This window comes from Myxine glutinosa, chromosome 12 (assembly GCF_964187855.1).
Source record: "Myxine glutinosa chromosome 12, kmMyxGlut1.1, whole genome shotgun sequence".
NCBI classification, from domain to species: Eukaryota; Metazoa; Chordata; class Myxini; order Myxiniformes; family Myxinidae; genus Myxine; species Myxine glutinosa.
The window spans coordinates 27,160,411-27,174,827 of NC_136272.1; the positions used below are offsets into that span (position 1 = coordinate 27,160,411).

The 14,417-nt window shown below is 45.5% G+C and overlaps 1 protein-coding gene and 1 long non-coding RNA gene across 4 annotated transcripts in view; one reads left to right on the top strand and one right to left on the bottom strand.

The window, feature by feature from the left end:
* Positions 1-274: 274 nt before the first annotated feature.
* DMAC1 (distal membrane arm assembly component 1) lies at positions 275-9,876 on the bottom strand. 3 transcript variants are annotated; one of them, XR_013621077.1, is made up of 4 exons: positions 9,732-9,876; positions 3,926-4,109; positions 3,600-3,654; positions 275-1,028 (listed from the first exon to the last, which is right to left on the bottom strand). XR_013621077.1 is itself a non-coding variant. In XM_078766631.1 (4 exons), the coding sequence occupies exons 1-4, from the start codon at positions 6,999-7,001 to the stop codon at positions 971-973; spliced, it is 447 nt and encodes a 148-aa protein (XP_078622757.1). In that variant the 5' UTR covers positions 7,002-7,013; the 3' UTR covers positions 275-970. The 3 variants fall into 3 exon arrangements, 1 of the variants encoding a protein (XP_078622757.1); XR_013621078.1 differs by lacking the exon at positions 9,732-9,876 and adding an exon at positions 8,794-8,896; XM_078766631.1 differs by lacking the exon at positions 9,732-9,876 and adding an exon at positions 6,852-7,013.
* The window catches only part of LOC137415877 (uncharacterized), a 39,599-nt gene continuing 34,302 nt past the window's right edge, over positions 9,121-14,417 (top strand). The window contains exon 1 of the long non-coding RNA XR_010982148.2: positions 9,121-9,170. This is a non-coding gene — a long non-coding RNA (uncharacterized LOC137415877). The remainder of the gene's footprint in view (positions 9,171-14,417) is intronic.

Consider the following 14,417-nt stretch of genomic DNA (forward strand, 5'->3'; position numbering starts at 1 on the left):
CTGAGTGTTCTCGTTCTTCGCTGAGCCTTGACTATGCATATAAAAAATACAGTGGGCTTACATCCAGTTGTGACAACTATTGTTGAGGGATTGAAGTGACAGAGCTGCTAAGAATGGAGGATGACATGGAGTTCTACAAAGGAGAATTCCACGATATAATGTTTCAGTGATCGGTCAGTCACCCTTTACAAGTCAAAATGATGGCATTTCAGCCTGAAAACGGTGTAATCTCCAAAGTTTAGTGCACACACCTCTGAGATCATAAACACCATAATTGCCACATTCTCGTTTATTTTCAGTTTCAGTCAATCTTTTGAAAGGGGTGAGGAGGGTTCCCATTAACAGAGCCAGCTTTATGTCAAACAGTAATCAAAACATTTTATTCACACCAGATGGAAAATTATGGGAGGGGGTAAAAAAAAAACTGCTTCAATGTTCGCAAAGTGCACAAACCAAAAATATAACAGGGCTTTAAATGCCTGTTAAATGCTTGATCCTCACATGTTGATTACATGTTGTTGTGGGGGTTCAGCACGCTCCCTGGCCCAAGTTTCCAGGGCGGTAATTAATGCACGGCTCTCTTGGTCACCGCGCCGCAACGACAGTCATCTGTAATCGTGCCTGGTGCCCTTTGTTGGAAAACAATGGAGCAGACCGAAGAGGAAGACAGGGCTTCTGGTTTCACTATCAACATTGCACCAGTCGCTTTGGGGACTGCCATTAACAAGACCAATTCCAAAAGTCCCTTTTTCCTGGAATTTTAGATCTCTTCCGAGCTTAAAAAAAACAAACAATACTTTCAAGTCTGCCTGACCCCAGAGGCCTTTGCATTTCCGTTTCCTCTTGTTAACCACACAAGTACACATTCCACTTCAAAGCAACTCCGACATTTGACGTCATGGCTCTGCATTCGATATAAAAAATAACATCACGCACCATACTAACAGGTGGGGCAGATGATGTTGCATTTTTATTCCTCTTCAGACTTGACATTTTTGACCGAGCGTGAGACGACGTCTGTTTGAGATCTGCAAAATAACATTTCATTTAACACTGCAGTTCATCTCTCACAGTGATGCACAGCCAGAGTTACAATTCCATTTCGTATTAAATAAGTGAAAAAGATCGTGCCGCTTTCATCTTTGTACCCATGGAAAGTTGTTGTCACTTATATTTGCAACGTGACCAACAACGCTGTAAAAAGACCCAGTTTGTGGCCGAACGCTTCATAAAACATGGATTTTCACACTTAAAAAGGCACCACTTATATATTGCTTCTCATTAATCATAATTAATGACCACAATTGATCCCACCACCACCTTGCGGGTCGGCCGTGGAGAAGTTTTTCACGAATCGTCTAGTTAGGCCTTACATTTGACTTGAGCCGATTCGGGAAGGAATTTGTAGTCTTCAGGGTGCCGCCAACAATTTCCCCATTCATGAAAGACCCCGTGGGACATCGAACATCCACCAACGACCAATGCTGGAAGGTAGGACACCCAGCTTAACATCCTTCTGCTGGACAGCATACACATTGATGTAGCTGTCGGTATGCGAAACACCAGGATGGCAGTTTATAGCTGGGTCAGGATTCAAACCCATGCTGATGTCAAGTCCTGCATTGTGTGTCATGTCGATCTGCACATGAGAGCATGACGGCTTCTTCTTCCACGAGCATGAAGGTACTTCCATGACAGCTCTTCAACAAACCTTACAAACTACAAGAAGTTGGCTTCAAAATCAAATCTTGCAAAGGGTACCGCTGATGACACCAGAGTTAATTTCACAGCTTACCTTGTGCAGTGTTGAGAAAAAAGTATGTGGAGTGGAAAATTTGATTGGTCGTGATGACGTAAAATGCTGTAATATTTTGTCCAAGTACTGTTAAACAGAAGGGTTTTGAAAGTGCCAAAAAGCTGATTTGTGTTCTACATTGTTCAAGTAAATAACTAAATTTTAATAAAACCTAAATTTTAAACGTTGCAGAAAAAAAAATCTGCAAATTTACCACCGTTGATGGAGCGTCTTATACACCACCTTATTTAAGACGTTACATTAGTTCTTCATGCCTGTTGTTTGTGTCCTTTATGACATCCTTAAAAACAGTAAGTTTCCTGTTTGGAATGATTTTTATTTCACTGCCAGACAGGTAGACGGGGTAAAAAGATTCTCTTATGATTATCTTACTCTTCTCTGCTCATGTGCGATCAGGCCAAATTCAGAGCCGAAGTACGACTAAACTGCAAGCTCGTTTTCTGATTCATGATCAAAATATAACATTCAACTGAAATCAAGTTGTTCCTCGATCATAAACCGACATTGGTCTGTCTGTCTACAGACGTCGCCCAATTATTGCTTATCCGCACTTTGTGCTTCGCCTGCGTGGGATACTTACATATTTCTATTTATCTATTCAAGCACCTTCATGTATGGGGGGCCTGAAAGTCACTTTATCCCTCCCTGGTAAAGCATTCATTCTTAAACTCTTAATGCACAGGTTTTATTGGTTTTCCAATTACAAGGCTTTCATTCCACAGCTTGGTGGAGCACTGCTCTCCCCTTTGGGTTGGCTCCCCTGCCTCACATCTTGCTCAGCATAACGCCATGGAAACAAAGGCCTTCAAGATCATTGGAATCTCTCGGAATGAAGCCAATTCTATGGGTCTATCACTTTGCCATTGCCGAAAGGTCGGTGTTCTCTCTGTCTTCATCGTCATTTCTGTTTTTGCACCCTCTGCCCTCCTCCCTTCCTCTCCCCCGCCCCCGAAGTATCTTCAGGAGTCAACCAGCAACCTCCTCCAGGTGGAACTGCCTAAACGCAGGCACACTGTTCACTTCCACTCATTTATTCCTCTTTTCCCACCTGTGGAACTGCCTTCCACACTCTCTTCGATCTTATTCTTCTCTCCAGGTCTTCAAGCCAGCTGTTCACCATCATCTCAGGTCACCCCCCCCCCCCCCCCATCCAAAGCCATGATCTTTTCTACACCCGATAAAGTACACCCACCCCTCCCAAAATTTTGCTTATATATCAATTTTATCCACCCCTTGCGGTCTTATATATCAATTTTATCCACCCCTTGCGGTCTTATATATCAATTTTATCCACCCCTTGCGGTCTTATATATCAATTTTATCCACCCCTTGCGGTCTTCCCTAACCCTCATCATATTAAAAAAAAAAAAAAAAAACTTGTGCAGTAATTGCAATAACTAATCAGCCACTGTATCCGTATGCTCTCCATCATACTCCAGCGGGGGAGGGCGGAGGAGAAGGGAGGGAGAATATTGTGAGATTTAGTAGCGGTAAAGCAACTTTCAAGCCACCCTGTACACCACAATTCGGTTACATTTGTCAATTCCAACCAGCGGCGTCTTTAACTAGCAGAGATAAGTACACGGATTCACAGCCTGGAAAAAGAAAAACGAATCAAACTCAAAAGCGCAAACTACAACCTACTCGAATCGGCCCTCAATCAAACACTTAACCCATTGTGCCTCTTTAAACAAACTGTGTCAAACAAACCAGGTAACTTTAGGCACCGAAAAAAACCAGTTCATCATCTGCACCTCAAGTGAAAACATCCAAGTGCACTTACGTATTGCCGCCTTTGATTGGATCAACCAGAATGATGACACCCCACACCAGTAATGCTGCAGAACATGAATCATCGTTGTGCACCATAATACGTGGAATGACACCAAAAGGTAACAAGCAGTGACATGGAGGAAACAATGGGAGAAAGCGGATATGAAGAACCGCAAGTGGATGAAACATTGATCGACAGAATGCGCAGTGAGGGGCACGAGGAAATGGTGATGGGCGAAAGACAGAAATGGATTATTTTACCGCAAATAAAATGTACTTTGTGAATGGTGGTGTGCGAGTATTCTGGAAGGTGTGCATGACAGCTGCGGTACACACCGAAGGAAAACGTCTGCATGGCGATAGTACCGTAGCGCATGGGCAGACGTGGCCGCTTGTTGGCTTGTGCGTGCACAAAGACCCCAGAAGCGAGGAGGGATATGCCCAGAGTGATTCGGCAGGAAGTACAGCCTTTCACAAAACGTTCAATTTTACTGTCAAACGGCGCAACTGGCATCGTGACCTGGGCAGGAGAAAATGGAGCAGTTGTTGAATTAATCAGAATCAGGCATAGATGGTGGTAGTTAAACAACAACAACAACATGCATTTTAAGGCCATTTTCCCTGCGAGAGTGGGGGTTAGCCTTGCGGTCCCCATGAAAATAAAAAATTATATACTGTATATCCCTTCTCCATTTTGCCCTATTTTCTGCATCTCCCCTTGTTAACCCCCTTGCCCGCATTTCTTCTTCGACCATCTCTAGCCAAGTCTTTCTCGGTCTTCCCCGTCCTCTACTTCCTTCTACATTCATTTCCATCACTCTCTCAACCAGTCACTTTCATCCTTCCTCAACACATGACCAAACCATCTCAACCTGTTCCTCTTCACAGCATCAATCACAGGCTCTATTCCCATCATCTTTCGCAATTCATCATTTGTCTTCCTCTCTCTCAACGATACTCCGCACATCCACCGAATCATTCGCATTTCCACCCTTTACAGCCTTATTTGCTGCTCTACGTTCATTACCCATGTCTCGCTCCCATAAATCATAACACTTCTCACACATGCAGCATACACCTTTCCCTTCAGCTTCAATGACACTCCCCTCCTCATCAGCACGCCACTCAGTTCCCGAAACGTCTTCCATGCACATCTCACTCGAGCAACCGTTGCCGAGTCTGATCCACCTTCTCCATTCAGCATGTCTCCGAGGCAGCAAAATGTTTTCACACCTTCCAGCTTCACGCCGTCTCCAAGATCCAACTCAACATTTCCTCCATCTGCAGCTCCCTCAATGCACACCTGACATTGGAATGTAGCTGCCACACTGGTTAATGACCCTCTCAGACCACTGCATTTTTGATGAACCCACTCAGCGCACATTGTACATTGAATGGAGTTCACTCCGACACCCTTCCTGCACACAGCACATGGCCACTTCCCAGTTCTTTCCACCTCACCACATGCTTTACCACTTGCCATCACCTTCGTCTTTCCGATATTCACCTTCAGACCTTTTGTCTCCATACATTCCTTCCACTTGTTCATCTTTTCCTTCAGTCCATCCATACTTTCCGCAATCAAAACCAGATCATCTGCATACCACAACTCCCACGGTAAACCCTCCTTTACGTTCTGAGCCAGCACCTCCATCACAGCTACAAATAGTAGTGGACTTAGTACCGACCCCTGATGCACTCCCACCTTCACCTCAAACTCACCACTGTTCCCGTCCTTCGTCCTTACAGCTGTGCGTGCTCTTTTGTACATTGCCATCACTACTCTGATCAACCATTCCTCCACTCCTAACTTCCTCAATGCCCATGTCAATACTTCGCATGGAACCCTATCGAATGCTTTCTCCAGATCAACAAACCCAAGAAACAACTTCTTCCTCTTCTCCATGTACTTCTCCTGCAACTGCCTCACAATAAAGAGCGCATCTGTCGTTCCTCTTCCTGGCATAAATCCAAACTGCATTTCGTCGATCTTCACTTTCTTCCTTATCCTCCTCTCCAACACTCTTTCCAATACCTTCATCCCATGCTCCAATAACTTTATCGCTCGGTACGACCCACACTCCAGAGGGTCACCTTTCCCCTTGTATAGAGGGACGAGGGTACTCAGTTCCCAATCCACTGGAATGCGGCCTTCTTTCACCACCAGATTACAGATCTCTGTCATTCTCTTCACACCCCAACTTCCTGCTGCCTTCAACATATCTCCCACAACTCCCGTCGGCCCTCCCGCTTTTCTACTCTTCATTGCTTTTATCGCTTCCTCAACTTCCTTCTCATTTATCTTCTCTGCCGGTCCTAAAATTGGGTTACTCTCTATGTTGCCATCCCATTCATTCTCTGTATTCAACAGCATTTCCATATATCTTTTCCATCTTCCTTTAATTCCATCTGGGTCCACAACGATTTGTCCCACTTCATCCTTCAAGCAACTCACCCCCATCACATCACACCTCTCTTTCGCTATCTGCTTTGCAATCCTGAATACCGCTCTCTGACCCTCTTCCGAATCCAAGCGTTCTCCGAACATTTTCCTACATGCCTCCTGCGCCTTTGCTACCTCTTGCTTTGCAGCCTTCTTGGCTGCCTTATAACTTTCATGCTCTGGTTTTTCTGCTCCCGTACCCTTCGCCTTCTACCACTCCTTGAAATTCTTCCTCTTCTCGTCAATCCTCTTTCCAACTTCATCATCCCACCACCATGTTTCCGAGTGCCTCGGTGGTCCTTTTGTCCATCCACATACCTCACCAACGCCTCCCAACAGACTAGCTTTCATTGACATCCAACCACTTTCAAGCTCAACCACATCATCCTCTACCCTACTCAGCCTCTCTTTTAATGCCTCCCTTACTGTCACCTCTTTCAACCTCCACACCTTCATTCTCGGTTGGTACTTCACTCACCGAGCTCCCCTCGCACCTTTCACCCTTATGTCACAGACAACCAGGTGGTGCTGTGAAACAGCCTCCTCCCCCGGGATCACCTTTTTGTCCTGGAGGTGCCCCCTATCTCGCCTACGCACCATCAGGTAGTCAACGGTTGTCGTCGACCCACCTGACGTGTATGTAACAAGCTTACTATCCTCTTTCTGGAACTGAGTATTACAAATGAACAAATCAGCTCCATCAGCAAACTCCAAAATCCTTTCACCTTCTCCATTTCTCACACCATATCCGTAACCCCCATGAACTCCCTCAAAACCGTCCATACTCCTTCCCACATGTCCATTTAGGTCTCCTCCTACCACAACAACTTCCTCATGTTTCACGTTTTCCATCAGCTTCTCTATCGCACACCAGAACTTGTCCTTCTCTTCATCGCTCCGACCAACCTGCGGAGCATATCCCGAGATGACGTTCACCAAGAGCTTTCCAATCATCATTTTCACCATCATCAACCTATCACTCACTCTAGTCACACTCACCACACTGTCTACAAACTCCTCAGAAAACAGGACACCAACACCATTCACGCCCTCCGAGCACCCTTGCCACACAAACTTGTATTTCTGTCCCTGCCTACCCTTCACCATTCTCACACCACTTCCCTTCCATCTCGTCTCTTGCACACAACATATGTCCACTCTTCTTCTGACCAATACTTCCACCACTTCTCCTGATCTCTCTGTCATTGTCCCAACATTCCATGTCCCAAACCTCAGAAACCGATCTCCACTTCGGGCTGTACCCTGCCCATATGTAGTTGTAATTGTCATGGTTCTCTTTTTGAGGCAATGTTTTTATGGCCGGATGCCCTTCCTGACACCAACCCTCTTCGTCGCCTCTTACGACACGCAGGGATACGGTGTACCTATTCTAAACCAGGGTACACACCGGGAAGTTAAAGTTAACCGGAAAGTTAGAGGTCTCTCTCTCACTCACACACACACACACACACACACACACACACACACACACACACACACACACACACACACACACACACACACACACACACACACACACACACACACACACACACACACACACACACACACACACACACACACACACACACACACACACACACACACACACACACACAAGATTTAAGCTATGGGTTACATAATCACAACATGAGATCCAACATGCTGCACAACTACGCAGGCTACATCAGCTACACATTTATCATCTAACACGCTAAACAGAAACAGTTACCAACATTGAGAGAATAACAAGCGGCAGGATGGAAACGATCCAAGCTGCGAGGGAGGAGGTGGAGGAGTTCGATCTGGAATGGGGGCGCGGGGATATGGAAGGAGGGCGCAGGGGTCTGTCTGTGAGAGGAGATGTCCGCTATCCCATTGTAGTGAAATTATATAATTGTGACATTAAATTTGTACATTGTAACATAATCTTTTATGCAAAATTGAAGCAAAATGATCATGTTTTTCCTGATGAATTTTAAGGTGTTGTTTTTACATGCAACTCCTGAACATGTTTTGGACTTTAAACATGTTGTAATGAGTAAAATATAAACTCAAATTTAAAGATCAATTTAAACTTGGCCATGCCATACTCTCCAAAACAGACTTAAGGGAGATCGGCTGCAATGACCTCACGTCACTGGGATGCTTCTGACCTTGCACTAAGACTTTAGAATGTCACTGTCTTCCCCTTGGCCAATATCGTGTGTGTGTGTGTGTGCGTGTCAGTGTCAGTGTGCGCATGCCGGTGTGTGTGGGTGCGTGTCAGTGTGTGTGTACTGCGCGTGCGACTAACACTAACAGCCCATGCACTGTTCTCATTGGTACAATGTTTTGCTCTAAGTTGCATCGCGCCAGTCAACCAATGAGAAACATCCTACGTTTGGTGGGTGAATAATACTTATAAACGGGAGAGCATTTGCCTCCGCGGTCCGCGTAGTTCGAGTACCATACGGTACTGTACTAGTACGTAGTCGCCAATCAAACGCAATGAGATCACGGATACGATTTTTCACGCAGCATCGAGAGCAACCACCTGAAGAAGGTAGACAGAAACCTCGTCACAACATGAAAATCTATCACAAACTTCGATGGGAGATTATTACGTGAAAGCGCCATTAATTTATTAGTATTACTAATAAAATCGGTCATCTGTTCCAGGTATACAACAAGCGGTAGAGATAGCATCTTCGCAGATCCAGTAAATAAAGGGGTCTTGGTATAAGATTATTAAATAAATCAGGCTAACTACACCACACACCTCACTTAATATAACAAAAATCGGATTTATTCTGCATTTCTGACTGATATAAACATGAACACAAAATTCAACTCCTCCCTCATTTAAACCTTACTCGGGAATCGTCCTTGTCGAGATGAATAAAAGTACTTCCGGTAGTGAGGACATTTTATCGTAAGATTAAAAAGATTTATTTTAAAATAACCCGATATGAATGCTGTAAAGACAAGGAAAGCAATTTGTGCAAGTTGCACTTTTTACTTGATGCACTGAATCATGAACGGAAATGTTAACCCGGAAGTTATTCAGGATAAAAACAGATATTCAAAGTTGTTGTTGTTTTTTAACATCAAATTCATTTGTGACGGGTTTTGTGGGTTCAACAGTTCGCTCAAAAGGTATGTACACGTGACCAGGATTAGCCAATAATAGGGATGTTTAACGCGCATGAGGAGGCCATTAGGCCCACCAAAGCCTGCGTGACGAATGCAGGCCATAACATAAAAGGTGGTACATGTAGAGCGAGGCAGAAGCAACCGCGAACAAGAGTACAGTATGGATCAAGTTACAGTACACAAAGTCAATCGGGAGATAGACTTGGGAGTTCTAGTGGACAGGGAATTAAAATTACACGACACTATTTGGTAAAGTTGTCTTAATTAGGTAAATTAAAATTTTAAACTAATTATAGAAAATATGTAGTTCTGTGATTTTTGCACTGATACTCGTACATCCGACATTCAATAATACTAGGGCCAATAATATGAATACGCATTGCGTAGACTGTAGTCTGTAGAGTGAGAGCTTCGTCGACAATGGTCAGTCGATCGAGTACGCAGCCCTCGCAAACATCTGTAGGCCTAGGCCTAGCTAGGCTAGGTTGTTTGATCTTGGGCTTAGAATTAAAATTCAAATTAATTTTATTGAATGGATAGATTGGGATAGAATGCAGGACTTACCTACTGTAGGCTATATAGTCTAGACTTCTAGTCGACTGGACCAGGTACGTAGGTCCGACTGGCAGGTACGTACTTAGTATAATATAGGTCCGGTTGTGCATGCTTCACTGATTCAGCTCAGCTGTTCAGCATGGCCACTGGCACTGACCACTGTCTCTTGAGAGTTGAGTCTTTCGATCAATCCATTCAATCAAAGAGACGTTTTTATGTGCCAGACTAAACTGCTTCAGAAAGTTCAGTGCAACATAGGCGCAGAACGTCCAATCCTTTGAATTGGACACTGATGTACCTGTCTGTGGGGCTCATGCATCTTTGTGTATTTCTGGTTTTGAAATAATCATGGATGGCAGGTGCAAAGCTCATTACGAGTGGTAACTTTGGTATTTTGTTTGCTAATGGTATTACTATTTTGGTGTCCTCTCAAAAATTTGGTCTCTGGTCATGCTGCAGTGGGGTGAAAATGCCAAAATACTATCCCAGTCTGATCTGGGACCATATACTGGCTATCCATAATCCATACTGGCTACACCATATCCAAAATACTATCCCAGTCTGATCTGGGACTATATACTGGCTATCCATAATCCATACTGGCTACACCATATCCAAAATACTATCCCAGGCTGATCTGGGACCATATACTGGCTATCCATAATCCATACTGGCTACACCATATCCAAAATACTATCCCAGGCTGATCTGGGACCATATACTGGCTATCCATAATCCATACTGGCTACACCATATCCAAAATACTATCCCAGGCTGATCTGGGACCATATACTGGCTATCCATAATCCATACTGGCTACACCATATCCAAAATACTATCCCAGGCTGATCTGGGACCATATACTGGCTATCCATAATCCATACTGGCTACACCATATCCAAAATACTATCCCAGGCTGATCTGGGACCATATACTGGCTATCCATAATCCATACTGGCTACACCATATCCAAAATACTATCCCAGGCTGATCTGGGACCATATACTGGCTATCCATAATCCATACTGGCTACACCATATCCAAAATACTATCCCAGGCTGATCTGGGACCACATACTGGCTATCCATAATCCATACTGGCTACACCATATCCAAAATACTATCCCAGACTGATCTGGGACCATATACTGGCTATCCATAATCCATACTGGCTACACCATATCCAAAATACTATCCCAGGCTGATGTGGGACCATATACTGGCTATCCATAATCCATACTGGCTACACCATATCCAAAATACTATCCCAGGCTGATGTGGGACCATATACTGGCTATCCATAATCCATACTGGCTACACCATATCCAAAATACTATCCCAGACTGATCTGGGACCATATACTGGCTATCCATAATCCATACTGGCTACACCATATCCAAAATACTATCCCAGGCTGATCTGGGACCATATACTGGCTATCCATAATCCATACTGGCTACACCATATCCAAAATACTATCCCAGGCTGATCTGGGACCATATACTGGCTATCCATAATCCATATTACTGGCTACACCATATCCAAAATACTATCCCAGGCTGATCTGGGACCATATACTGGCTATCCATAATCCATACTGGCTACACCATATCCAAAATACTATCCCAGTCTGATCTGGGACCATATACTGGCTATCCATAATCCATACTGGCTACACCATATCCAAAATACTATCCCAGGCTGATCTGGGACCATATACTGGCGATCCATAATCCATACTGGCTACACCATATCCAAAATTCTATCCCAGGCTGATCTGGGACCATATACTGGCTATCCATAATCCATACTGGCTACACCATATCCAAAATACTATCCCAGTCTGATCTGGGACCATATACTGGCTATCCATAATCCATACTGGCTACACCATATCCAAAATACTATCCCAGGCTGATCTGGGACCACATACTGGCTATCCATAATCCATACTGGCTACACCATATCCAAAATACTATCCCAGACTGATCTGGGACCATATACTGGCTATCGATAATCCATACTGGCTACACCATATCCAAAATACTATCCCAGGCTGATCTGGGACCATATACTGGCTATCCATAATCCATACTGGCTACACCATATCCAAAATACTATCCCAGGCTGATCTGGGACCACATACTGGCTATCCATAATCCATACTGGCTACACCATATCCAAAATACTATCCCAGACTGATCTGGGACCATATACTGGCTATCCATAATCCATACTGGCTACACCATATCCAAAATACTATCCCAGGCTGATCTGGGACCATATACTGGCTATCCATAATCCATACTGGCTACACCATATCCAAAATACTATCCCAGACTGATCTGGGACCATATACTGGCTATCCATAATCCATACTGGCTACACCATATCCAAAATACTATCGCAGGCTGATCTGGGACCATATACTGGCTATCCATAATCCATACTGGCTACACCATATCCAAAATACTATCCCAGGCTGATCTGGGACCATATACTGGCTATCCATAATCCAGACCTGCTACACCATATCCAAAATACTATCCCAGGCTGATCTGGGACCATATACTGGCTATCCATAATCCATACTGGCTACACCATATCCAAAATACTGTTGCGGATATGGGATTTGCATCCATCCATATCCGCTTGTAAATATTCCCCTATTTCCTCAATACTTCCCAACTATCCCCAATCCCCCATTCCCTAGTCCCATTTTCTGTAAACAACACTCTGTAGACCCGACCTCCCCCTATTTCCCCCATTAAATGTCGTGCCCAGGTTCACCGCATCTCATGTAAGACAACTATAGGACATCTTGCTAGTTATTCTTAGTCTATGTCAGTTAAGGACTCGTTTCCATTAATTCTGACCCTTCGTTGCACCAGAATGTGATTGTATGGCACCGTTAGGAAGTTTAGGACCTCCCAATACCTCCCCGCAGCTCTTCCTCACGGTTCAGCAACAACAACAGCAACGGCAGCGGCGGGCGCGGGGAGTGCGCGTCCTCACTCCGGCTTGGTTGGTAGGGGGTGTTGGGAGGGCACCAGGCCTCCCCAACGAGCCGCCATCGAACATGTGCTCGACGGGGTTACCAAATAGGGGCTCCCTGTCAGCTCCTCGTCAAGGGCGGAGCCCGGTAACCCCCACACCCAATGGAAGCGGCGGACCGGCCCCAGAGGGGCGGAGCCAACCAGCCGAGGGCGTGTCACTCCCCGCTGAGCATGCGCAGGGAGAGGGAGGTGATGTTAGATGCGCGCTGAGCTTGGAGCAAGCAAGACGTACCCTCCGAGCGCTGTGAGGCCTCCCCGCATCTTCTGGATTGGACCGTGCTTTATCCTGTCCCCGAGCCAAGGTGCACCTTGTGCCATCGAACTACCTGTCCCTACCTGCCATCAATCCCTGTGTAAGTCAGCCTTGTTCCGTTTGTCTGTGGTCTGTCCGGGAATAGATAAGATTGTATTTAAGTGCCCATCTCTTCTGTGTCTTTTACCTCACTCTGCCGTGTAATCTACCCCCTTTTCTCCACCACTGTAATTATACCCTCCTCCGGAGGTCTTGAGAACTGTACCCCTTGCGTCGTTTCCTCTTTCCCAGTCGTCGCGTCCTTTCCATCATTGATTTGGCATAGCGCGATTTGGTCAACGTCTGGGTGGAATCGGGGTCTAGTCGGGGAATAACTGTTCGGTCGCGGCAATACCACCGCTCGGTAAATAACATCTAAACCGCGTCCGTAACAATTGGTGTCGGGAGTGGGATACGGACCCGAAGCGCGCTTAACACGCTCAAAATTATAAGTCACCGAAATTTGATTTTGTTTTACAAAAAACCCGAATTTTGAAAGTCGCGCTATGGGAGATCAAGACGGCTGGGTTCCGGTAGAGGAGAGTGAGGCAGGGTCGATCCAGGACCAAATTGAGGGACATGGGGAGAGCGAAGCAGTGAGGGCGGCAGGTTCGCAAAATGGCGTCCTCGCGCACGAGGTTACGGGCGCGCAAAATGGCGCCTCGCAGATGGCTACGGCGACCGCGCCCGCGACCGTAGCAGCGCCGCTGGTGGATTTGAACCTTTTTTTAATACAAATGAAGGCCCTTATGGCCCAGAATAGCGAACAATTGGAACAAAGAATGGGCAAGCAATTAAGGGAGGACATGGGGGCCAATAGCCAATGGTTAGAACAAAGGATGGGGTCCAATAGCGAGAAATTGAGGGAGGACATGGGGGCCCAGAGCGGAGGGTTAGGGAGTAGAATAGAGGGATTAGACAATAGATTAGGGGAAATACAGGAGGGGTTAACGGGGGTAGAAAACAGAATGGCCGCTCAAGAGAATCAAATGGAAGGGATGAAAAAGGGGTTAGAGGGGTTAGAAAACAGTATGGAAGGCAAATTGAGGGACATGAGGGACCAAGCGGAAAGGGAAGTTTAAAAAATGGGGCAGCAGATAGAGGGGGTCAGAATGGGGGTAGAAACTAAATTGGATGCTCACAGGGAGGAAATGGAGCAGATGATGGTGGCATCTGGGCAGGAGATGCAAGTGATGGGAGAGGAGATCAGAAGAGGTGTGAGTGAGGCGGTCGGAGGAGTGCGCGAGGAGGTGAGGCACTGTGAGGAGCGCATGGAGAAGGAGGTGAGAAAGGGGACTGTAAAATTGCAAGGTGGTATAGAGGAGTTGACGCTGGGAGTAGAACAACT